Consider the following 25,896-nt stretch of genomic DNA (forward strand, 5'->3'; position numbering starts at 1 on the left):
TTGCGAACTGTTATGATTTCAAAGTTTATACTTGACATGTATATAAATCAACACTAGAGGGTGTGTCATAATTTATGTACAACTTCCTAGGTCAAAGGTCAAGGTAAAAAAAAAACTTTGGTTTCAGTTGACAACCCCATGTCCAATGATAAAGATACAAATTTTTTACCACACATTATTCACAGCGGGTCCCACAGAGATGGCTTCAATCTCAATGATATCTAGTTCTATCATGGCATGCTCTATGCTCATTTTAACATGGGTAGGCATTATATTTGTCAACATTTTACACCTAGCTAGCGCTGGGTGTAAAGATATTGACAAATATAATACCTATTCATGTTAAAATGAGCATAGAGTATGGCATGAAAGAATTATTTCTTAAGTAATTATGGTATATGATTCCTATGACTATTTAGAGGTTCAACGTACATTAAACAACAACACACAAGTGTAAAATGTGTATTATTGTGTTCCAATTTTGAAGATATATTTACGAGCAAGTACTTGAGTATCGCTCGATGAAACCTACAAGTACTTGATTAGTAATTCTTCACCGATTTGACATCCCTAATTGTAATCAATAAATAAACTAGCGTAAGGGAGTTGTCACATGTTCTGATTAGGTAGAGTCAGGTAGTATTGTAATCAATAGATACATCAGAATTCTGTTGTTGTCACCTGTCCTGATGGGGTAAAGTCAGGTAACATTATTATCAATAGATACACCAGAATCAGATAATTGTCACCTGTCCTGATGGGGTAAAGTCAGGTAACATTGTAATCAATAGATACACCAAAATCAGGGAGTAGTCACCTGTCTTGATGGGGTTAAGTCAGGTAACATTGTAATCAATAGATACACCAAAATCAGGGAGTTGTCACATATCCTGATGGGGTAAAGTCAGGTAACATTATAATCAATAGATACACCAGAATCAGATAATTGTCACCTGTTCTGATGAGGTGCAGATGGTTTGCATTAAAAATGATTTATTTTCTGAAAGGTGACACTGTAATAGAAACTGTTACCTTTAAACATGAATGAACTGAAATGGTAAGTTCTTTATTTCAGGCTAAGGTTCCAGTTAAGTGTACCTGGACTGGTTTTCAGGATAATGAAAGCCCAATAGAGAAGTTTCTTATATCACTTGGTTCTCAAGAAGGGTTTTCTGACATATTCAGCGACAGAAAAGTTGATGGAAATACATTCAGTTATACAATAAATGGTTTGTAATTGGTGAAAAATTTAGTATTGAAGCTTCTTACGGAAAAAAGCAAAACAAAACTGGCAAAAATTTTAATAAATACTTTTCTCTTATTTCCAATGAACTGAAAATAGAAACTATTAAATAATATGCAAAACCTGTAACATTTTTATGAGTCTTATAAAATATTTCTTGATTTTAAATATTTTTCTGTCTAGTCACTAGTGTCTTCATACTTGAAATTACAGTCATTATGAAAGTTACAGATGCATCAAGTATTAAACACCTTTGGACAGATGGACTTTATTGTTTATCCTAGACTAGAAATATGGCTAGTGTTAAAGTAAAAAATCTAATAGAAAAGACAGTTTTTAATTACTTTTTGTTTTTTGTTTCCCTTATGAGAAATGATATAAAAATCACATTATTGGTCGGTAATTTAAAAAAAGTTAGGACAAATCTGTAAAGAATATGACAGTTTTTGGAAAGGTTGTGGAAGATATTAAGATATTATGAAAATGAGGAGATGTGGTATGATTGCCAATGAAACAACTATCCAACAGAGTCCAAATGGTATGGATGTATGAAACAAGAATTCTTCAAGTTAAAATCATAACAATATGGAAATCCTTTTAACTAGATTTACATGAAAAACATTTTAAAATTTCCAAACATTAAGGTCTATTAAATCAAAGGAAAGTCTAAAAAAGTGCATTAGGAAAGAAATGATTTTATAGATGCAGATGAGTTGATGACTCATGAGAAGTCCTACTATGTTACTGTGACTGCTATTAACACAGTGGGTTTACAGTCCTATAGTTTCTCTGGACCTGTTGCCATAGATACCACACCTCCTGACTATGGTAAAGTGGTTGACCTTCATACGACCTACAGAATGGATGTGACTTACAATGCAGCTACTGTACAAATGAATGCTAAAAGTTGTACAACGGATGAAGGTATTTAAACAGGCAAACATGCTGATCAGGTTCACATTCAAATCGTAAAATACCTTAAAAACCAAAGAAATACACACGTCACTTTAAAGGTCAGTTTAAGAGCTGTATTAAAGCTTTTGGTAGGATAAAAGTATTAATTTGTTCTTACCAGTGAAATAAGATATATTCCAGCTTTATTTTTGTCTCACCTCTACAAAGTCTTAGGGGCAAAGCTTATGCATACTGTTTACAGAACCAAAAGCATGAACAATTTTAAGAGTTCAATTTAACCACAACTACTTATGGTAGTAAATATTTTGTATTCACTTGTATCAGCATTGACACATCTGATTACCATGGTGGTTATTTGGCCTTGTAATTTCAGTCATGATCCATTGACACATCTGATTACCATGGTGGTTATGTGGCCCTGTAATCTCAGTCATGATCCATTGACTGAATAAATACAACATTTGCATCATACTATTAAAATACACACAGAAGAGACATATCTTTGTGTCAACATTTTATTTACATAAAACAAACTATGGTTATCTAATTTGAGGAAAGCAATGTTTTTATTATTATGAAAAAATGACGAGCTTGTTGATATCCTATAAATACAGCAGCATTATAAAAATTGAAATTTCTTTTTATAGTGTGAATTACATTGGATACACAATCTACTGATAACAGTAACAAAATGAGACAAATCATTCTGCCAACACCATGCTTGATTAACACATGTAGTGACTGGTCAAGGTCAAAATGAAATTCCCATGCTTATATAATTTATTAGAAAATGAAGAAGATGTGAATAAGATAATGTATTACCTTAACTTCTTTCCCATAAATATATAGGCTTAAATAAAACAAAACAATATATTCATATTTTGCCGAAAACCCAGACAGCTTGAAGGACACCGGATTTTAATAAATTCATGAATAAAACTCATAAGCATAAATACATAAATCAATCATTACAATTATAAATGATGACTGAATGCTGGTATGCTGTATCTTTAAGTTAAATACCAAATAATGACAAAGTCTCTATCATCGAAGGTCCCGCCGGCCAGGAACAACCAACTAAAACGAGTTAACTCGGTCAAACTACATTAAAAACTAAATATGTAGTGGAAAAAAGTTGGAAACCTGTGTCCAAAACCCAATGCTCAGAAGACCGTCTCAAGAGGTATACTTGGACAGTATAAAAAAAAAATGATATATGTATAATTATTCGAAACAAAACACAACTAATCATGGGCAAAAATATGAATTAAAACTAAAAATTATTACATATCTGAAATATGTAAAAATAAACTTGACAATATGACTGTTGGGTAGAAAGTGAAGGCTTTCAAAATATTTTCCCGCACATGCAAATTTTCACATTACTAAATTAGAAAAATCTTACGCATCGTTAATACAAATGTTTCCCGCTATTCTTTGAAACGCGGGAAAATGTAATGATACTATATGTCCTTACTTTCTTTGTTATAGAATAATGCTGTCTTTATTTCAGAATGTAATGCTTTAGATGCTACATGTTCAGAATCTCTAACCTCAGTTTCTGTAACCTGGCAACCATTTACTGATGAACAATCTGGAATAGCTGGGTATGGAAAAATACTTTCAGATAATAATTAAGTCTACTTTGGCATAGTTTTAATAAAATGTAAAATCTTAGTTAAGGTAGATGGGGTATTTAAATGTTCAACAATAGATTTTTCTTAAACTTCTGATTGAGACTTCTTGGTCAATGGATATTCAAATTTCAATATAAAAACTTGGGGTCATGGACCATGTTTTTTGTTAAAATACATTGAAATTAACAAAATCACAGTTATTTTATATGGGTTATCTAGGGGAAACTTAATTTTTGTTTATTGAGGTGTCATTAAACGATGGAATTGTTAAAGTAAGAGAATTGGTTTTCATAAATACATCCATAATATCAAATTAAAATAGGGGGTCACAGGCCTTTTTTTCTTGCAATGAGGGTCTTGCACGGTCAGTAATTATATCTGCACTTGATTTAAAAAAGGAGATTTTTCTGAAAATTTTAAAACCACTAATCAACAATTAATTTTTTTATGTTTAATCTTTAAATTTCAAGCTTCAGATGTTTCTGTTGTATATTGAATGAGACATGGTAAAATGTTTTTAAACCAAAAAAAGGATTTTTGCTACATGCACAGAACTTGGATGCTCAGAAAAAGACACCAGATCTACCTGAAGAGTCAATAGTTTTGTCATTGAACTGATATATACAAGTATTGTTTGTTCAAATTTAAAATAATTGCAAGAGACAAGTAAATTGAATTTTACTTTTTTTTCATCATTTAAGTGGTTTTTTTGGGGGGGGGGGTTTTTGCATTACACAGCCTTTTTTAAACAAAATACTGTGAAGTGAAGTTGTATGCCTAGTTTGATACACATATATCTACCTCACTAGGCAAAGGGACTTATGGAAGAAACATTGTTTGCTTAAACTCAACTTTTTTAATATAATTATTAGCCTGTATCATGTTCAATTGGTTTGTCATTCTTAACCAAAGAATCTTCAATTCTCTATTTCAAAGTCTGCAATCTTAACTATTTAGATGTATAGGCTTATTGATTGATTTTTATAAGCCCGTTTACGGGACGTACTATGGTATACCTCTGTCCGTCTGTTGTCAACATGTCGGACAATAACTCAAAAACGCTTTAACCAGTTTGCATGAAACTTTGGTGAATTGTTTATATCTATTGATGTGAGCTCCTTTTCGATTTTTATAAATTTAAGATTTTACATTTCTGAGTTGTGGGGTTTTATTTATTAAAAAAGGGGGATTTTCCAGTTTTCGGACAATAACTCAAAAATGCTTTGAACAGTTTTCATGAAGCTTTGGTGAATTGTTTTTATCTATTGATGTGAGCTCCCTTTCGATTTTCATAAATTTTATTTACGTTTCCGAGTTATGGGGTTTTATTCATTAAAAAAGGGAGATTTTCCGGTTTTCGGACAATTACTCAAAAATGCCTTGAGCAGTTTTCATGAAACTTTGGTGAATTGTTTATGTCTATTGATGTGAGGTCCCTTTCGAATTCAATAAATTTTAGATTTTACGTTTCCGAGTTATGGGGTTTTATTCATTAAAAAAGGGGGATTTTCCGGTTTTCGGACATTTACTCAAAAATGCCTTGAGCAGTTTCATGAAACTTTGGTGACTGGTTTATATCTATTGAAAAAGCGATGGGCGTATCAATGTTTATTTTTCTCATTGTATGTGTTTTTGAGATATTTTTTAATTTATTTTACCTAGTATAAAGATACCAGTCTACTTTCTGCACTAGCCTTTTGAAAATCTGATAATATCTGGATTAGTTTTAAAGTTGATAAGTCTGTGTATGTTATTGGAACATTGAAAAAATCAAATGATGTATTTATATTTTTCTGATAGGTATGAGATAGCTGTAGGGACTACTTCAGGGGGTGGACAGATTAAAACTTTTTTCAGTATATACACAGAAACCAATTATTATACAGTAACTGGACTGAATTTAAATGGTCTGAAAAAGGTAATTATTTTACTAAATATTGTAATACTTATATATGTCCCACTATCTGAGAAGTTGTTTTTTATATAAATTTCTGTACTTGCAGTAAAATGTACAAATAATTAAATAATTCCATTAATTATTGCTTAGTTGTAAATATTTATCCACTAGGATAGTGAAAACAAAATTCAAATACAAGTTTATTATACCCCCTGTAAACAAAGTTTGGGGTGTATATTAGATCAGCCTGTCTGATCGTCCATCTGTCTGTCTGTCTGTCCGTACCAACTTCTTTATCCTTTGTTTGGTTCACTTCAAACTTTTAAGTTAAGTAGAATAATTGATCATGATATGCAAATGTCACCATCTGAAGGTTTTTTCTTCTGTTTAATTTATCCAGAATTATGACCTTTTTAGAACTGGTCATCTCATCACAACTCCATCATGGTTTATTGTATCCACATGAAGCTTAGTACATTGCTAAAATCCTAACTTGCAGTTTGGCATGTGGGTAGAATGTTTCCATTAGTTGAGTTTTTTTAGAATTCTTTCACAGTAGAAATTTTGGCCCTGTTGAGCACCAACCTTTTTGCAACTCCTCCTCATGTTTTATCATATCTACATGAAACTTGGTATATTGTTAGATTCTTTTATACAGGTGTTTATATGGGTAGAAATTTTTATTCATTTTAGATTTCCAGTATTATGCCACCTTTAAAATTTTGTCCCTTTTAAGAACCAACCTTTTCATTGCAACTCCTACATAGATCATCGTATCTGTAGCTGATTCAAATCTTATCGTTGATATTTCACAGGTATATGTTTCAATTAGGTACACTTGGAGAATGATTATCCAGTATATTGCTTTAAATTAGCAGGTGTTTGTATTCTTTAAAGGTACTACAAAGTCAGGATTTTCCAGTACATAACCTAAGATGTTTTACAGTTTACAGATGCATGGATTCATTAAAGATACCTATGGTGGAAGGACAATCAAGCAGTTCAAGATAATCAAGCATATTACTTTCGATATTTTTACAGCAGTGTGTATCCCTTATTGGTTTCATCATCGCAGGATTATCCAGTATATTACTCTTGATATTTTTGTAGGTATATGTATCCATTAAAGATACCAGTGGAGCAGGATTATCCAGTATATTGCTTTTGGATATTTTTGTAGGTATTTGCACCCATTAAAGGTACCAAATGGAGCAGTATTATCCAGTATATTACTCTTGATATTTTTGTAGGTATATGTATCTATTAAAGGTACCAATAGAGTAGAATTATCCAGTATATTACTCTTGATATTTTTGTAGGTACATGTTTCCATTAAAGGTACAAATGGAGCAGGATTATCCAGTATATTTATTTTGATATTTTTGTAGGTAGATGTATCCATTAAAGATACCAGTGGAGCAGGACTATCCAGTATATTACTCTTGATATTTTTGTAGGTATATGTATCAATTAAAGGAACCAATGGAGCAGGATTATCCAGTGTTAGTTCATCCAATGGTTTATACTTGTCTTATCTTAGTCAGGGACTGCCTCCTCTATCACATATTGGTATTGCTGATGTTACAGAATTGTCAAATGTGGATATGTAAGTCAGTTCATATGTATGAATAAAGGAGAAGTGTGGTATATGTCAATGACAACTAGATGGCAACTTTATGACACAAAAACAAAATACATCTAATGGTAACATACAGTCAACAACACTTGACAGTTGTCTTTACATTCAGTCAAGCTCTAAATCACCCAGAGTCAATTGAACTTAGACTATCAAAGATCTTCCTTCAACAACTAATTCTCTTAATTACAAAAATATTAAGATACAACAAAACATTTCCAGTGATAAATTTTTCTTTGTTTATGTCAAAGGCAATTTTCTTTTTCGTTTTCAGTGATTTCCAGGAGAGTTTTGACACATACAGGGCATCATGGGATTTGTCAGGTGACCCTTGTCCTGTCATTAGATATGATTGGCTGATACAGAGGCTTGATGGGAAGGTTGTCATGGATTGGTTGGATATGGGAGGTATGAAATACTTGTGTTTAATATGATAAAGGAACTGCTGATGTTAGAATTCAGTTAAAGGTTGATTGTATATTCTAATTTCAAGATTTAGGGAATATGTGACTAAAAGAAAGATTCTGGAGCTTACTTTTATACATTTTTATTGCAGTTAAAACTTCAGGAATGAATGATGAACTTGAGATGTTGAATGGAGAATTATACTATTCTTTGTTGAGAGTAACCAATGCTTTGAACTACACCTACATGATCAGATCTAATGGTGTCACTGTCAAACAAGAACCTCTCATCCCAGGAAAAGTATTTGATGGAGACCTGATCGGATATGATCTGAATTTTCTCAACTCTAAAGCCATGGTGACAGTCAATTGGGATGGATTTGGTCTCCCAGTCAGTACACAAACTCAAGTAGATGTTATTTCAGGTAAACTTTGTCTTTTTTCTGCTTTAAATTTATTTTATTGGTTTATTTTATTTTTTTTTAAGTTCTTTTTAATGTTCTGATTTTTCTTGGATGCATCTATTTGTCTATTTATTAATATCTATTTGTGAATGGAATACATGAAATGTATAGTTTGATCCTTTTGGTTTGAAAGTAATGATTCTTTAGCGCTGCACTAATATGATTTTAGTGTGCACAAGACATGGTTTTTTGAGTAACCTTCAAAAAAGACATGTGACCAGAAGTATAAAGTTGCTATCATGTAAAGTTGACACCAGGGTTTTTGTTCAAATATTGTTAAACTATCAATTGCATTAGTTCGAGATGACATTTTTCACTTAGCGGAACCAAAAAATGTTTCCAAAAAACAACTACTGTCCTACCTTTTGTTGTGCTTGCACTGTATAATCCTGACTTTAATCGTTTAAAATCAGTTACTCTTTGATTAAAAATGATATATTGACATTAACTCAGGATGCTTATATGTCACTATGATACTGAGAGATGCTTTTTGAAAATGCTGTTGAAATGAACCATAGGAAATTTGCCTTTCTTCTATTTTATGACCATAAGATTTCATTTAATATTTCTTTACTGAATTTTTTTACAGGAAATCCTGGTCTTCAAGTAAATGAAGATAATATTGAATACCAGGATAAAAACCAAGCAGTAGAATTTTATGAGGTTGCCTTGGGAACAGACAGGAGATTCTCACAAACCAGAGACGACATTGTTCCATTTACTAATGTTGGAAAAGACAAAAAAGTGACCTTTTATGACCTTGAACTGGTTCCAGGTACAGGAATGTATTACTTTACAGTCAAAGCATACAGTGCCTCCTACTCTGTTGCTATAGTAACATCAAATGGATTTCATGTTGGATATGATGGTGGAGTTGTTGGTAAGTCATCATGTTTGTCTGTACTTCATTTTGGTTAGGCATCAGACTGGCAATCAATTAATCAATTAAAAAAGATATTATAAAAATTCAGCATAAATTATTTATCAAATCCTCAAGCCTGGTAATTTTTGTTCATCCAATAAGTCTTTTAATTTCATTGACATGACATTGAATGAACAGTCTCACTATTGGAAGATAATGACCAGCCAGCATCTTACTAGGTGAGCTACTTGATTGTTAAAGTACTATAACAAAGTTTTATGCTTATTTAAAATGATATAAAACAGATGGTGACTTCTGAAAACTGATGGTCGAAGAAGGAATGGAAAGTTTTTACCATTTCATACTCCTGAAAAGGAGAAAAGCTAATTAAAAGGAGATATCAGGTTGATTATACAAACATGGCAAATATTTCAAAAATAGTCAGGATAGGGATCGTCATCTTTGCTGGATCATGCAAGCTGATGAAAGATTTCCAAATTAGGACAACTATTTTACGTAATGGACTAAAAAATATAAATAATATAATACTGATCCTCATATGTTTTAAAATATGACATGGTATAATGCATTAGTGAGTTTATGACAAGTTTTGATTATTTATTGCTTTCTTTGTTTCTCTTTATTATTCTTTGTGCATTTAAACTGGTTTTAACCAATATGATAAAGTTTTTATAACCCAAATATTAATTCAGTTGTTTGCGTATTGTTTAAAAAATTATAAAAACTATCTTGAGTAAAAATATATCATTATTATATTGTGATATAATCTATATTTATCAGAACATTTACATATTTTATTTACATCCCATATCTTTCTTACAGCTGGTACTATTGTGATGGGAGACTATGTCAGTACAGATACATATGTAGATATACAGTTTGAAGGTTTCTTCTCCAAAGTTGAGATATTGATGTACTATGTGGCTGTGTCTAACTACACAGGTGTTACTGGCACTGATTGTAAACATTATGTAAGTTATATTGTTATTGTTATTTCCAGTTGGAGTTTGAATTCATCATTTAAGTCTCTAAAGATGTGTACCTAACTTAGTAAACTCATTTGGAGAATTTTAACAGATTTTCCAGATGTTACTAAGATAATTTTTGATAGAGGCTGCTGCTTTTTGAAAATATTATCTGTTTACGGTTATTTGTCTCGGGAGACTGTATTATTTCTTTGTTTTGCTTATTTGGAGAAATCTTTGTGCTTATCTTACTGAGTATTTGTAAATGTTTTGTTGAATATTAATAACAGATATAAATTTATACAGATTGATGGTGGAAAGGCTACAGAAGAAGAAAAATCCAGGATATTTAATGTGTTTCCTGTCACAAATATAAATCAGAACACATTTTACAAAGTAGAAAATATAGATCTAGAAGTGGGAAAAGCCTACACAGCTTGGGTATTGGGTAGGTTTTAATTAACTTATTTAATCTACTACAAATCCTGACATTGAACAGGATGGCTATCCATAAATAACGCTCGGGCACCATAATCTTTTTATATCCAGGTATTGAATTATTTGCAAATTTCATAATGTTTTGCTAAGCTGTAGCAAAGTTGGAATCCTGATTAATTTCGAAATTCAAAATGAAAGCAGGAAACAGAACATATGAGCATTTCAGGGCTTACTTGGAACTGAAATTCACTAAAAATGTAACTTGTATGATACCATTGTTTGTCCTATTTTTTTTTATTTTTTTATTGTTTAAAAAGACAGTATGAAAAAAATTAATATTACCATGTACTTTATAATGCAATATGACTATTAAATCCTGTGGGTGCTTTGCTAGAGCTTAGTTTTGCTGGAAAATATTATTTTGTTGTGTAGTAGATAATCATGTTATACTGTTTTTTGAAGCCTTAGACTGTATATTATTTTGTGATGATAGTCATTGTTTGAGATTGTAACTTAACCCATTTATTGTATTTGCTGTCATTTCTTGGTTTGATTACCTTTGAAAAGGGAAATGTTTCAACAAAAATGGCAATGTTTTATCAGTGTACGTGCATTCAACATTTAGGTCAACAAATTGGAAAAATTTAGAAATACATTTAATTACAGGGCTTAAACGTTCAGGTCAACAAATTGGAAAAATTTAGAAATACATTTAATTACAGGGCTTAAAAAAAATAAGTTTTCCTGACTTTATTTGAAAGTTTGTTTAGATGCTTGTCTGATTATTAAATCTATATGATAGCATTTTTTTTGGTGCATACTTGTATATATAGGAAACAAAATTCAAATTTTAGTTATCTTTTTCTCAGGAAATCAACTACCAAATTCTTTATATATTGCATTTTATATTAAATTGCTTATGCAATATAAAATTTTACATTTTGTTTTAATTTGTTTGTATTAAGATATCCTTTGCACTTACTGAAGATATAAGATTATATTTCTCCAGGAACTGACAAATCAGGAGAATGCAATCTAGCCAGACATACATTCATGGTTGACACTACACCCCCTGTAGCAGGAGAATTAACTTGTGGACCTGATTATCACATGGTAAGATTAAGGATGTGTTATAGCTATTATCACTCAGTAAAATTACAGATATTCTTAAGCTGTAACACATGGTAAAATTTCAGATATTCTTTAGCTGTATCATATGATAAGATTTCAGACATTCTGCAGCTGTATCACATGGTAAGATTTCAGACATTCTACAGCTGTATCACATGGTAAGATTTCAGACATTCTATAGCTGTATCACATGGTAAGATTTAAGATATTCTTTAGCTGTATCACATGGTAAGATTTCAGACTTTCTATAGCTGTATCAGATGGTAAGATTTCAGACATTCCATAGCTGTATCACATGGTAAGATTTCAGACATTCTATAGCTGTATCTTATGGTAAGATTTCAGACTTTCTACAGCTGTATCACATGGAAAGATTTCAGAACTTCTACAGCTGTATGGCATGGTAAGATTTAAGATATTCTTTGGCTGTATCATATGGTAAGATTTCAATCATTCTATACCTATATCACATGGTAAGATTTCAGACAATCTATAGCTGTATCATATGGTAAGATTTCAGACATTCTATAGCTGTATCAAATGGTAAGATTTCAGATATTCTTTAGCCATATCATATGGTAAGATTTCAGACATTCTACAGCTGTATCACATGGTAAGATTTCAGACATTCTATAGCTGTATCAGATGGTAAGATTTCAGACATTCCATAGCTGTATCACATGGTAAGATTTCAGATATTCTTTAGCTGTATCACATGGTAAGATTTAATATATTCTTTAGCTGTATCACATGGTAAGATTTAGACATTCTATAGCTGTATCGGATTGTAAGATTTCAGACATTCTATAGCTGTATCACATGGTAAGATTTCAGACATTCTATAGCTGTATCACATGGTAAGATTTCAGATATTATTTAGCTGTATCACATGGTAAGATTTCAGACATTCTATAGCTGTATCAGATGGTAAGATTTCATACATTCCATAGCTGTATCACATGGTAAGATTTCAGATATTCTTTAGCTGTATCACATGGTAAGATTTAATATATTCTTTAGCTGTATCACATGGTAAGATTTCAGACATTCTATAGCTGTATCGGATGGTAAGATTTCAGAACTTCTACAGCTGTATGGCATGGTAAGATTTAAGATATTCTTTGGCTGTATCATATGGTAAGATTTCAATCATTCTATACCTATATCACATGGTAAGATTTCAGACAATCTATAGCTGTATCATATGGTAAGATTTCAGACATTCTATAGCTGTATCAAATGGTAAGATTTCAGATATTCTTTAGCCATATCATATGGTAAGATTTCAGACATTCTACAGCTGTATCACATGGTAAGATTTCAGACATTCTATAGCTGTATCAGATGGTAAGATTTCAGACATTCCATAGCTGTATCACATGGTAAGATTTCAGATATTCTTTAGCTGTATCACATGGTAAGATTTAATATATTCTTTAGCTGTATCACATGGTAAGATTTAGACATTCTATAGCTGTATCGGATTGTAAGATTTCAGACATTCTATAGCTGTATCTTATGGTAAGATTTCAGACTTTCTACAGCTGTATCACATGGAAAGATTTCAGAACTTCTACAGCTGTATGGCATGGTAAGATTTAAGATATTCTTTGGCTGTATCATATGGTAAGATTTCAATCATTCTATACCTATATCACATGGTAAGATTTCAGACAATCTATAGCTGTATCATATGGTAAGATTTCAGACATTCTATAGCTGTATCAAATGGTAAGATTTCAGATATTCTTTAGCCATATCATATGGTAAGATTTCAGACATTCTACAGCTGTATCACATGGTAAGATTTCAGACATTCTATAGCTGTATCAGATGGTAAGATTTCAGACATTCCATAGCTGTATCACATGGTAAGATTTCAGATATTCTTTAGCTGTATCACATGGTAAGATTTAATATATTCTTTAGCTGTATCACATGGTAAGATTTAGACATTCTATAGCTGTATCGGATTGTAAGATTTCAGACATTCTATAGCTGTATCACATGGTAAGATTTCAGACATTCTATAGCTGTATCACATGGTAAGATTTCAGATATTATTTAGCTGTATCACATGGTAAGATTTCAGACATTCTATAGCTGTATCAGATGGTAAGATTTCATACATTCCATAGCTGTATCACATGGTAAGATTTCAGATATTCTTTAGCTGTATCACATGGTAAGATTTAATATATTCTTTAGCTGTATCACATGGTAAGATTTCAGACATTCTATAGCTGTATCGGATGGTAAGATTTCAGACATTCTATAGCTGTATCACATGGTAAGATTCAGACATTCTATAGCTGTATCACATGGTAAGATTTCAGATATTATTTAGCTGTATCACATGGTAAGATTTCAGATATTCTTTAGCTGTATCACATGGTAAGATTTCAGATATTCTTTAGCTGTATCACATTGTAAGATTTTAGACATTCTATTGCTGCCATTACAAGGTAAAATATGGGGCATTCATAGTCATTTCACATTGTTAGTTTTGAGAAATTCTATAGCTATCATCGCATGTACATAGTTGTAGTATTTAATATTTAATAGCTATTATGAAATGGTATAATTTAGGTATATTAAAAGCTGTTTCAACGTGGTAAGGTTTTTGGCATACTGTAGCTATTAATATTACCAAAGAAACAGTATAGTATCTCAGAAGAATCTTTATTTGAACCTTCTCAATGGATAAATTTCAATTTGTATCTTTGATTTATCGCCCTACAGTGATCAGTCTGTCCGTCAGTAACAAATTGTGTCCGCTCTATATCTAGAGAACCGTTACAATTTCATACTTTATACTTGACATGTATATTAACCAACACCAGAGGGTGTGTCATAATGTATGTACAACTTCCTAGGTCAAAGGTCAAGGTCAAAAACTTTGGTTTCAGTTGACAACCCCATGTCCTATGGTAAAGATAAAAAAAATTTACCACACGTTATTTACAGTGGGGCCCACAGAGATGGCTCCCATCTCAATGATGTCTAGTTGTAGCAAATTTCTATCTATTTAGCTTATTTTGCTTACGCAGCAGCAATGATGAATAAGTGTATAGGTGATGCAATACATATAGATTCTACCACTGTATCGAGTGTTTAAAATTTGAAAATTTAACTGTGGAGAGTATTGCACAAGATTTGGTGGTGGAATCTGTTTCTCTAATGATTTTTAAACGATATGCAGACAAATTCAATCCTTCCTTTTGAATGATCTGCAAAAAGATGTGTTCTTTCTATGTGACGTCATCAGGCATGGTCACCTTTTTTCATCACATCACAATAGGAAATTCAGAGGAAAGCAAGAAAATTTTACGTCATAATAAAATTTGGACCAATGAAGAACTGAGATCAAAACGAACCACACGTTGATTAAATAAAAATAATCAACAGGTCAGGAAAAGGATAAATCATGTAAGAATTAGAGAAAAAGAATTATCATGCTTGAAGTAGAATTTAGGTCTCAGTTCAAAAAATATAATTACTCTTAGTCTTAAATTGATTGATTGATTTGTGTTTAAAGCCACTTTTTTTACTATTGGCTATTTCGTGGTGGTTAGTTTTTATTGGTTGAGGAAGCAGGAGTGCCAGGAGAGAACCTCACTTTTTGTATTTTGATGCCTTTTAGTGGTTTTATTGAATTAAAATTTTTCCAGAATGTTACATACACTCCAGACAGCACCACCTTGACAATTACATGGGAAGGCTTTAGTGATCTTGAATCTGATATTGCCTCCTACAAAATATCACTATGGAATAAATCATCCTGCACAGATCAAAGCTCTGAAGTACTGATGGTGGACTGGATAACTTTGGGTTCCAACTATTCTCAGTATATGTTTACAGAACTTCAACTTCAGGTTTGACACTAAAATAGATAACAATTTCTTAAGAACACTAGACAAAGCTGTTTTTGGGAGATTTTTTTGTGTTCCACTTGCAACTATGAATCTCAGTCAAATGAAGAAGGCTAGTCATCACGGATCAGTAATTCCCTACAAGCAACAAAATTAATACACAGTTCAGATGCACTATTTTTAAGATTTTTTAATGTATTATTATGTTTTTGTATGTAATTTCAAATCATTAATTGGCTTTTGGTTGATAATTACCTCATTGGAAATAATACCAATTCTCTTAGCTATTATATCAATTAAGGTTTCATATAAAACACGTTGTTTTGTTGTTAGCCTTGAAGCTGATTTCTATTTGGTTTAAAGCTACAAATGATGACTTTAGAATTTAATTTTTCAGGGAAACATTCCATACATAATAAAACTTATGGCCACCAATCATGCTGGACAGTTTGTCAGTACAGAATCTGCCCCTATATTATATGACTCCTCAAAACCAACATCAGGACATGTGGTGGATGGTACAGACTTTGTTAATGACAGAGTTTGGTTTGGCTCTTCAGCTACTATTACAGGTTTGAATTAGATTGTGTAAAATGTAACTTATTAAATTGGTGATTAATATCATGCATTTTATCATCATCAATTTTCCAGATTAAAACTATATGATACAACTACATATTTCATTGATATGAAATCTCCTTGATACTGTACCAACATAATTATGCAATCTATGATTTAATATTTTTATTATAAGCAATTTGTCAACAATATTTAGTGCCTGGAATGAATGCAAAGTATACATGTATGTCTGGCAGAGTTCAGCTGACCTTGAACTCATTTTCATGGTTTGTTGACAACCTGGCCACTTAGACCCCTTAAAAACAAGAAAGAATTCTTTTTCAATGCTAATTTGAAGAAACAGATATGTGAATTTTTCATAGATTTATTTCTTTATGTGGTTTATCAGTGTAAAAATATTAATGTCAGAATGTAAATGTTTCTTGTTATAGGTACATTTTTACACTTGGCGAATCCTGAAGGTCCGTCATGTCCTATCCAGGCTGTATCTATGATCAATGATCCAGGCTGGAGAAAACTACAACAGATAGGCTTCAGAGATCCAAGTGGTCAACAATGGTCACTTACTCACAGACAAGAGAATATCCAGAACTTGGTTTATGATAACGCTATCAGTATAAAGCTGGCAAGAGATGTTAATAAAAAACAAATGTATACTGGGGCATACATCAGGTCTGCTGAATTTGAAAATAGTGGAACATATCAGGTAAGAGTACATTTTACAGAAAATTATATGAGATTGAAGGGGCATCAAAGCTGTCAAATTCATGTTCACAGATTTGACTCAAGTTCTCATATTTGAGATATCACATACTGAAATGTATATCCAAGTTACAAAAAGTTCAAAAGAAACAATAAACATTATATAGACTTGTTTAGGAGCCAGCTGAAGCCCGCCTCTGAGTGCGGGATTTTCTATCTGTGTTGAAGACCCATTGGTGGCCTTCTGCTCTTTGGTCGGTTTGTTGTCTCTTTGACACATTCCCTGTTTCCATTCACTATTCTATTGTTATAATGCATCAGCATTTGGTGTGTATTTTAGACTAGATGCCATCTAATTAACCATCTAAATGAACTCCAAAGAATGCTGATGGTCTATGACCTGATATACCCATCAATTTTGATTTGACGGTCGCAAATATTCGTTATACTGTCTCCGCTACACTTCGCCAGTAAAACTGCATTTGCAACCGTCAAATCACCAATTGACAGCAGCAACTCAACTACAGAACCGTTATTCCTCAAGTACCATTATGTTGTAGATATTAGTCAAGGCAGTAGGTGGTGCAGGTATACCTGTTACTGGGATCATGTTATGGGATGGTCCTGTTATAATAGAGTATCTTATTGTTGTAGATATCAGTCAAGGCAGTAGATGGTGCAGGTATACCTGTTACTGGGATCATTTTATGGGATGGTCCTTTTATAATAGAGTATCTTATTGTTGTAGATATCAGTCAAGGCAGCAGGTGGTGAAGGTATACCTGTTACTGGGATCATGTTATGGGACGGTCCTGTTATAATAGACTATCTTATTGTTGTAGATATCAGTCAAGGCAGCAGGTGGTGAAGGTATACCTGTTACTGGAATCATGTTATGGGACGGTCCTGTAGATGGTATAGCTACTTATGATTACTTAACTGAAGAGGATTGGACTCTCAATATTTGTGATTGTTGCCTGGAAGATCCAGTACCACAGGTATTATCTTGTTGTATAAAAAAAAATTAAACATAAATCATTGGGATGAAATATGAAAATAGATAATAATTGAATATAAAATGCATGAACAATGAATAAAAGCAGAAATTAAAAAAAAAAAACCTTTCTAAACAGTGTTATAGACTTGTGATTAAACTTTTTCAGACTGTGATATGAATTATATATATATTCCGAAATTCATGTCCTATTGGTCCGGGGACACAGTTAAAGTCCTTTGATTTTCATTGTCTACAAATAGAGTCCCTAGTGTGGACAGTGTATAGCTTGCAATTTTTTTTCATACACCTTCCAAATTTATTTCTTTATATTTTATGCATAAAATAGTAAGTACGGGGATAAAATTACATGTAAAAAAAAATTTGGGGCATGAATTTTCCGGTAAAGTAGTGATTTGGTCTAGCTTGAAAAGGTCAAAAATTAGTATGTCTGAAGTTGCCAAACTGAATAACAGACCCCCTTATCATAAAATTGTCCCTATTTTGAGTTAGAGCCGATAGACTTTTCTATAACTTTGATATAATTTGTCTCAAAAGTAGTACATTTCACTGTAAAAATCTTTTTTGGATAGAGAAGGTGCAATTTTTTTAATTTGCGTTTTTTGTCTAAAAGAAATGCACTATGAAATAACTGTGTTCTCTGGCCTAAGAGATGAATTCAGTAAATGTAAATTCTGTACTTTGGCAACTTCCCTGAATGATTTGAGGGTATCAACTTGTCAAATTGAAAGAAATTAAAGGATTTTCATCTTTATTTGATAGAAATTCTGTAAAAATGTCCAATTCTAGCATTATATGGCTGAAATAAGCATTTTTAAGCAATTTCCATTTTTATGCCCAAGGGGCAAGCTGACTTTCTATCTGATAGGTTTTCATGTTTTGATATTTGTGTTTCTAGGCTTAATTCAAGTTTCTATAATCATTTAGGAACCCTCAATCTAGAGAAAAGTAGATTATCACAGAAAAAATGTGCAAAATGTGTTGTATTTATTGTCCTGGTCAAACAGCCTGTTTGAAGGAAGTGAAATGTAAGGCGCTATTCTTTTAAATTGAGTTTTAATGTGCGTATCGCTGTGTGTTTCTTTATTCTATATTGGCTAGAGGTATAGGGGGAGGGTTGAGATCTCACAAAACATGTCTAACCCCGCCACATTTTTGCGCCTGTCCCAAGTCAGGAGCCTCTGGCCTTTGTTAGTCTTGTATGTTTTTTAATTTTAGTTCATTTATATGTTTTGGAGTTTAGTATGACATCCATTTTCACTGAATTATTACACATTTTTATTTAGGGTCCAGCTGAGCACCACCTCCGGGTGTGGGATTTTCTTGCTGCGTTGAAGACCCATTGGTGGCCTTTGGCTGTTATCTGCTCTTTGGCCGGGTTGTTGTCTCTTTGACACATTCCCCATTTCCATTCTCAATTTTATGCTATGTACATAAAAGTTGAAGTCCATCATAAAGATTTCACTAAATCTGTATAAAAAGCACTTTACAATGATAGTTGTACCTGTTTCCTTGTTTCAAATATATGTCTGTTGAGACTAAAATTACACGCAAGTTTTCCACTGAAAAGTGAAAAAACTTTGCATCAGACTATATTTCTGCCAAAAAAATTGAATGCAAGAGTCCTGTTGCAGTCAGACTTCTTGTATCATGTCACCTTAGCATAGAAATGACCAAAAAGAAACAAATTTCTATTTCCTATAGCTTCTGTATGCATTTTCATATGTAATTATGTGTTACGGCCTAAATTGACCCTAAATTATTTTTATTCTTACATGGCCTAGGACCTTTTTATACTCATGTGGTATGCTATTTGTAACTTTTCTTTCCAGTTAAAGTACATTAGATATATTTGAAAAAATTATTTATTGTAAAATTACTTCACAAATTTTGATTTGGTGGATAAAATTACAATTTTATATAAGACCCCCTTCATTGGAAAATCTCTATTTTCAGGCACAGGCTCATATAAATTTGACTTTTGAAGAAGTGTTATAAATCTGATACATCAAATGAGTGTTCAAATGCTTCAAATACATGCTACACTATATATTAAGGCATTTAAAAAGCATTTTTCTGCAATATTCAAATTTTATAGGCCCAAATCTTGATAGTTGAAATTGTTTGATTTAAACGTCAGAAATAGACACCCAAAGTTCAAATATAAGAATGTCCATATGGTCTTTAATATATATTCTATTGCCATGAAACTTGGTAAACTATCTTATAATTCCTTAATCTATGATCATGCCAAGTTTTATTAAAATTTGTCAAGTCTTTCTATCCTATTAGGTCCGAGGACACAGTTATCGTCCTTTGATGTTTGTTGTCTACAAATTGAGTCCCTAGTGTGGACAGTGTATAGCTTGCAATTTTTTTTCATATACCTTCCAAATTTACTTCTTTATATTTTATGCATAAAATAGTAAGTAGGGGGATAAAATTACATGTAAAAAAATTTGGGGCATGAATTTTTAGGTAAAGTAGTGATTTGGTCTAGTTTGAAAAGGTCAATAATTAGTATGTCTGAAGCTTCCAAACTGAATTACAGACCCCCGTATCATAAAATTGTCCATATTTTGAGTTAGAGCCGATAGACTTTTCTATAATTTTGATATAATTCGTCCCAAAAGTAGTACATTACACTGTAAAAATCTTTTTTGGATAGAGCAGGTGCAATTTTTATGCCCCACCTAGGGGCATTATGTTTTTTGGTCTGTGCATCCGTTTGTTCGTCTATCCGTCCGTATGTCCATTTGTCCGTCTGTCCCGCTTCAGGTTAAAGTTTTTGGTCAAGGTAGTTTTTGATGAAGTTGAAGTCCAATCAACTTGAAACTTAGTACACATGTTCCCTATGATATGATCTTTCTAATTTTAATGTCAAATTAGAGTTTTGACCCCAATTTCACAGTCCACTGAACATAGAAAATGATAGTGCGAGTGGGGCATCTGTGTACTATTGACACTTTATTGTTTTAATTTGCGTTTTTTGTCTAAAAAAAATGCACTAGGAAATAACTGTGTTCTCAGGCCTATTATTCATAATAACTGATATTTAAAAAAAAACAAAAAAAAAAACATTTTTTGCTGTCTTTCATCTGTATTTTTTAAATTCTACAGATGATTCTCTACCAGAAGTTAATTATATTTTGTAGGCATGTTCATTCTGTAACTGTTCATTGTATGATGATATAACCACAACTCCTTTCACAACATCTTCTACTACAATAAAGCCTCCATATGAGATTGTAAAGAATCCTGACGATTCTATAGTTACTGGACCAATAGATACTCAGGTTCCTGTAGCACAGACAGCATGTGGTGTGCAGATATTGACAGGTACATATACATGGTGAAAATGTAGCCACTAAGTCTTTTCAATATTTAAACTGATGATTCTCCAAAAAATTATGCAAAACTCTTTATTTTAGTTTAACTGCATTTAATTTTGGCACAAAAATTGGTTGATGTTGGGTGATACAATAAGAAAGGACAATAGATGACTGGATGTTGAAAATAGTAGGAAGATGAAGTATTTAAAGAATAAATCCTTTTTATTTGAGGTCTATATATGACTGCTCCAACAGTGAATAAACTCTTCAGGTCCCTAATTGAAGCAAGTTTAGATCAGTAGAAGTTTTATGAAGCAGTATAACTTCTTTTCTATACGCTGCTATAATAATTAAAACTGTCCTTTATCACTGCAAAATTTGGAATATCCAAATTTTTGAAACACTATTTATCACAGTACTGCTTTTTTGATTGACTGTTTTTGATTGTACATTTGTAAAGTTAACATAATATTTTAGGAGACATACCTCAAGTAGTCACATGGTGTCAGGCATACAACAATACACAGAGATTAATGAAGGCTACAATAGATTTATCATTTGATCCCTCGGCAGCATATCATCAGTACAAAGTAGTCATCATTCCACAGAAAGATGATGAAGTTAATGTATGTATACTTACAGTAGCATACAGAGGGTCAAGTAACTAGTTAGATTAATATTTGTCACTGGTAGCATGATTAAAATCTAAAACTGTTGGTAACACAGTATAACCATTGGTAGCATGGCCTAAAGGCACTGATTTTATAATATTTAATAAAGGGCAAGAATTGTTTAAATCTTGCAAATAAAGTTTAATAACAACATGTTTTAATATATATACAACATAAAAACCCACCAGAGCGTTACGAATAACTGTGACCCCCTTTTGTAGTATTTGGCTAAAATCAACGGATGGACGTAGTAAAATATTTGGGTCAAAGTCACAGGTCAGTAAATATAAAACAAATACAGGGCTAAACATTCACAGGTATTTGTATAAATCCTGGTCGTGGTTTGTAAAAGATTGCGCTGGTAATGCTCTTGTATAAATTACTACAGGTCTTGTAAATTCAAAATCCCTGGTAACAGGTCGCAATCGTACTCTTGCAGACATGCAGGGTTCAAATACCCACATGGGGACCTCTAAGGACCTACAGGATTTTTCATTGGTTAAAGGTCCCCATTCATGGTAACAGGATTCTCACGCCATGCTCATGCGTATACCCTGGCCAGAAACCGAATACAATTATGGCAGTTTCTAGTATTTTAGCGTGTGTACGTTGGAAAAAGAGGGACAAGGGCTTAATGAAATACTACAATGACAGGACAAAGCACAGATTACAATGTATAGCCCTTACGTAAATGAATCAATAAGTTGAGAACAAGTGACAAGCAAGGGGTAGTGAACTAAAGCATGTCTGGGGTCTGACATCAGGGAAAACAATGAGACGAACTTATGCCTTTCATTCCCAAAATATACAATAACAATCAATACATACATTACAATGTAAAGTAAAGCGGAACGCGGTACCTTCAATAGAAATAGTGTTCATATAGTTCATTCTTTCAGCACACACACAATATTGATACTCAAATCACAACGGCAACAAACATGTAAAAACAACAAGTAAAAGGTGATTGAGTAATAATAAAAAGGAAAAGTAAATATGAATATCATACATACAAACCTACCTACACCTTAACCTCATCATTATCCCTAACATTTCACTACTTGCATAACACCAATAAAAATTGTGGTCAAGGGGCTAAATTTTTGCTACAAAACAAAATATGTAAATTTACTACACATTTCTTAATAAAAGTATCTGAGTAATCTCCCCTTGTTTGATTAAGTTGAAATGAATCAAACAAAAAATGTTTTGTATTTGAAAATTAGTCCTAATAATAAAATAAAACACATAAAATTACTTCATTTTGATGAAAAGTCTTACATTTGAAACCATTCTTTTCTCACAATTTGCATATTTCATTTACAATCTTGACCAATTGTTTACTGCTATTGTACAATCCAAGATGGGGGAAGACACCTGATCTACATTAAGTTTTTTCCCTCGTTGCAGATAAACTGGTGTATAAAAGTGTATGCAGATGATGAAGAACTAACAGAAATCTGTGGTATAGAACCACCTAGTACTTCTACCAAACTTGTTCTTCACGTATGGAATCGTAACAACTATGTTCCAGATATATCTGACTTATTTAATGTCTTCTCAGCTAAAGCATACTTCAAAGACCTAATTATTCCACCTAAGATTGGCAATAAATGTCGCTATGGTGGTCCGTTCAGGGGAGGTACTAATCCAGTAATAAAGTATGAGGCTGGAATCGGAACAGAAAAGTTACAGACAGATGTTGTACCATATAAAGAGATATATAGGCCATGTATACCATGCAATACCCAGTGTTCTTTGCTAAACTGTCAGTCTGATTGTGATCTTAATCAGCATACTGTTGTGACCTTCACCTTGAATGACCTTGTTCTTGAACCTTTTATTCTGGCAGAAAATGAGACAGGACATCAATACAACAAAACAGCCATGTATTATACTACAGGTATTTTGATATTTTTTTTGTGCTTGGCTATCCTTGTCTAATTTTCTAATTCTTATACCATTATACATAAAATGTTTGTTTGGTTGCAAATTAAAAAATATAAAAAATTAGATTGAACATTCAACTAATAAGTAAGTCCAAATTGACTAGTCTATTATTTGAAAAGACAGTAGGCATGTAAATTTCAGCAAAAAGGATTTCAGTTTTCAGTCAAAGTACTGAAGATTTAATTTCATAAATCAATATTTAAAGTGGCAGTTCATGTGTAATGCCTTTATTTGCTCACAGAGAGTGATATATATGTAAATTTGTGTGTTTTCAGTGAGAGTATTGTTAGGATCAGGCCTGACCTCTGAAGGATCATCAGATGGATTCTACATTGACCTGACCTCACCTGTATTTGAACCTGAAGTCATGACCCAGATCTATATTGATGTGACCCAGGGAGAGTTTACACCAGTGAAGTACCAAGCATCCAGCAACACTATAAAAGCTTACTGGTACTGTTATGATGATGAAAGTTTAATCAAGGTATAATTCCTGACAATTTAATCCATCCACTCACTCACATGCAGAACTTATGAATTTAGTGGAACGAACATATATTTATGTTCATTTGATATCTTACAAACAGCACCCAACCAGAATTAAAATTCTGTTATCTAATGCCACATATTTTTCAAACAAAAAGCAGTTTTTATGCCTCGTTTGTGTCAAGCACAAGGGTATATAAAAGGATTTGGGCATCTATTTGGTCATCCTAATCAAGATTAAGGGTGTAATTGATGTGAAACTTGTGTGCTATCATAATGCTATCTTTCTTTTCAATGCACAAAATCTATTTGAAAACATATGAAATTTAGATGTCCCATATTGCTTTACTCTGGATTCATTATTATTCATTGGATCCAATTTTTAAGGATTCCGTTGGTAGAGGCAAACCACAAATTTTTAAGAATGTTCAACGAATTACAATTTTCTTTAGGCTTGTATTGAAACTTTGACAAATCCACGAAATCAAGTTTACACGAAAATACGATTTTTCTTTAATCCTTGAAAATAAATGAATCCACAATATATGTGTAGATCTTTAGATTGGTTATGCAAATACAAAATTCTGAAAATAGCCTTGAAAATTTCAATGAATTGGTAATAATAAATGAATTCAAATGATATATTAATGCAGGATAATTTATGGGCTATTGGGACAACAATTGGTGGAGAGGAGTTACAGTCATTTACATCACTAGGTGTCAGACAGATTGGTATAAACAGCTCACTAGAGGGAGTACTGCAAAGTAACCAAACTTATTATGTGTCTATAATATGTCAGAATGGAGCAGGACAAATAACACAATGGAATGATAATACAGGTAAATAAACAGCTCACTAGAGAGAGTGCTGCAAAGTAACCAAACTTATTATGTGTCTATAATATGTCAGAATGGAGCAGGACAAATAACACAGTGGAATGATAATACAGGTAGATGAATAGCATAACCTGCTGATAATATACTCTGAAAGTGGCGGGTTTAATTTGGCTCAAATATGTCCCCTATTATCAGTTAAATTTCTAATTAGGATTTAACAGCTATCATCATAATGTATAAAACTTAAAACAATGACAAGATAGGAAATTTGTTTGTTTGGTATTTTATGCCCCCTTCATCACCGTTACGTTAAGTGTTACCCCGTACATCTGTCCGTACATTCATCCCAAAATTGGTTTCCATTCTCCAACTTTACTGCCTCAACCAAATGTTATGAAGCTTATACGCAATGCTTATTACCACAAAACACAGATCCAGTTTGAATTTAGGTGGCCTCACTTTTACCATTCTTTAGTTATGCCCTTCATAACGTTATATGCAAGGCTGGAGGCATCATCTGTGTCCCATGGACACATTCTCCATTTATTGTCCCCCGCGTAACGTGTTGCGGGGGGCATGGAAATACCAGGCGTCCGTCCTGTCTTGTTAGCGCTCTAACAGGTACAATTCTTGCCAGATTTTTATAAAACTTAAACTATAGGTTAATATCAGCAATATCTTGGACATAATTGTGGACGATCGACTTTTTTTAAAAGAGTTATGCCCCTTGGAAATTTGTAATATGTGGAACGCGAGGGACATTGGAACTCTATTTTTTTATTTTCTTTAATTTACACATCAGTGTTCTATCATAAATTTATATTTTCTACTGAATTCTA

At 32.4% G+C, this 25,896-nt stretch overlaps 1 protein-coding gene across 1 annotated transcript in view; it reads left to right on the plus strand.

Annotated features, from left to right (window-relative positions):
- Window positions 1-25,896, plus strand: part of LOC127709342 (uncharacterized) — a 101,824-nt gene that overhangs the window by 46,242 nt on the left and 29,686 nt on the right. Inside the window, exons 41-60 of the mRNA XM_052214815.1 lie at window positions 1,076-1,229; window positions 1,946-2,167; window positions 3,672-3,765; window positions 5,596-5,713; window positions 7,150-7,298; window positions 7,603-7,736; window positions 7,885-8,157; window positions 8,786-9,076; window positions 9,902-10,050; window positions 10,351-10,492; window positions 11,492-11,595; window positions 15,285-15,488; window positions 15,883-16,057; window positions 16,496-16,770; window positions 17,609-17,764; window positions 20,937-21,120; window positions 21,591-21,739; window positions 23,195-23,687; window positions 24,010-24,218; window positions 24,874-25,060. Coding sequence (XP_052070775.1) covers window positions 1,076-1,229; window positions 1,946-2,167; window positions 3,672-3,765; window positions 5,596-5,713; window positions 7,150-7,298; window positions 7,603-7,736; window positions 7,885-8,157; window positions 8,786-9,076; window positions 9,902-10,050; window positions 10,351-10,492; window positions 11,492-11,595; window positions 15,285-15,488; window positions 15,883-16,057; window positions 16,496-16,770; window positions 17,609-17,764; window positions 20,937-21,120; window positions 21,591-21,739; window positions 23,195-23,687; window positions 24,010-24,218; window positions 24,874-25,060 — 3,862 coding nt within the window. The remainder of the gene's footprint in view (window positions 1-1,075; window positions 1,230-1,945; window positions 2,168-3,671; window positions 3,766-5,595; window positions 5,714-7,149; window positions 7,299-7,602; window positions 7,737-7,884; window positions 8,158-8,785; window positions 9,077-9,901; window positions 10,051-10,350; window positions 10,493-11,491; window positions 11,596-15,284; window positions 15,489-15,882; window positions 16,058-16,495; window positions 16,771-17,608; window positions 17,765-20,936; window positions 21,121-21,590; window positions 21,740-23,194; window positions 23,688-24,009; window positions 24,219-24,873; window positions 25,061-25,896) is intronic.

Source organism: Mytilus californianus, unplaced genomic scaffold (assembly GCF_021869535.1).
Source record: "Mytilus californianus isolate M0D057914Y unplaced genomic scaffold, xbMytCali1.0.p SCAF_7, whole genome shotgun sequence".
In the NCBI taxonomy this organism is placed as follows: Eukaryota; Metazoa; Mollusca; class Bivalvia; order Mytilida; family Mytilidae; genus Mytilus; species Mytilus californianus.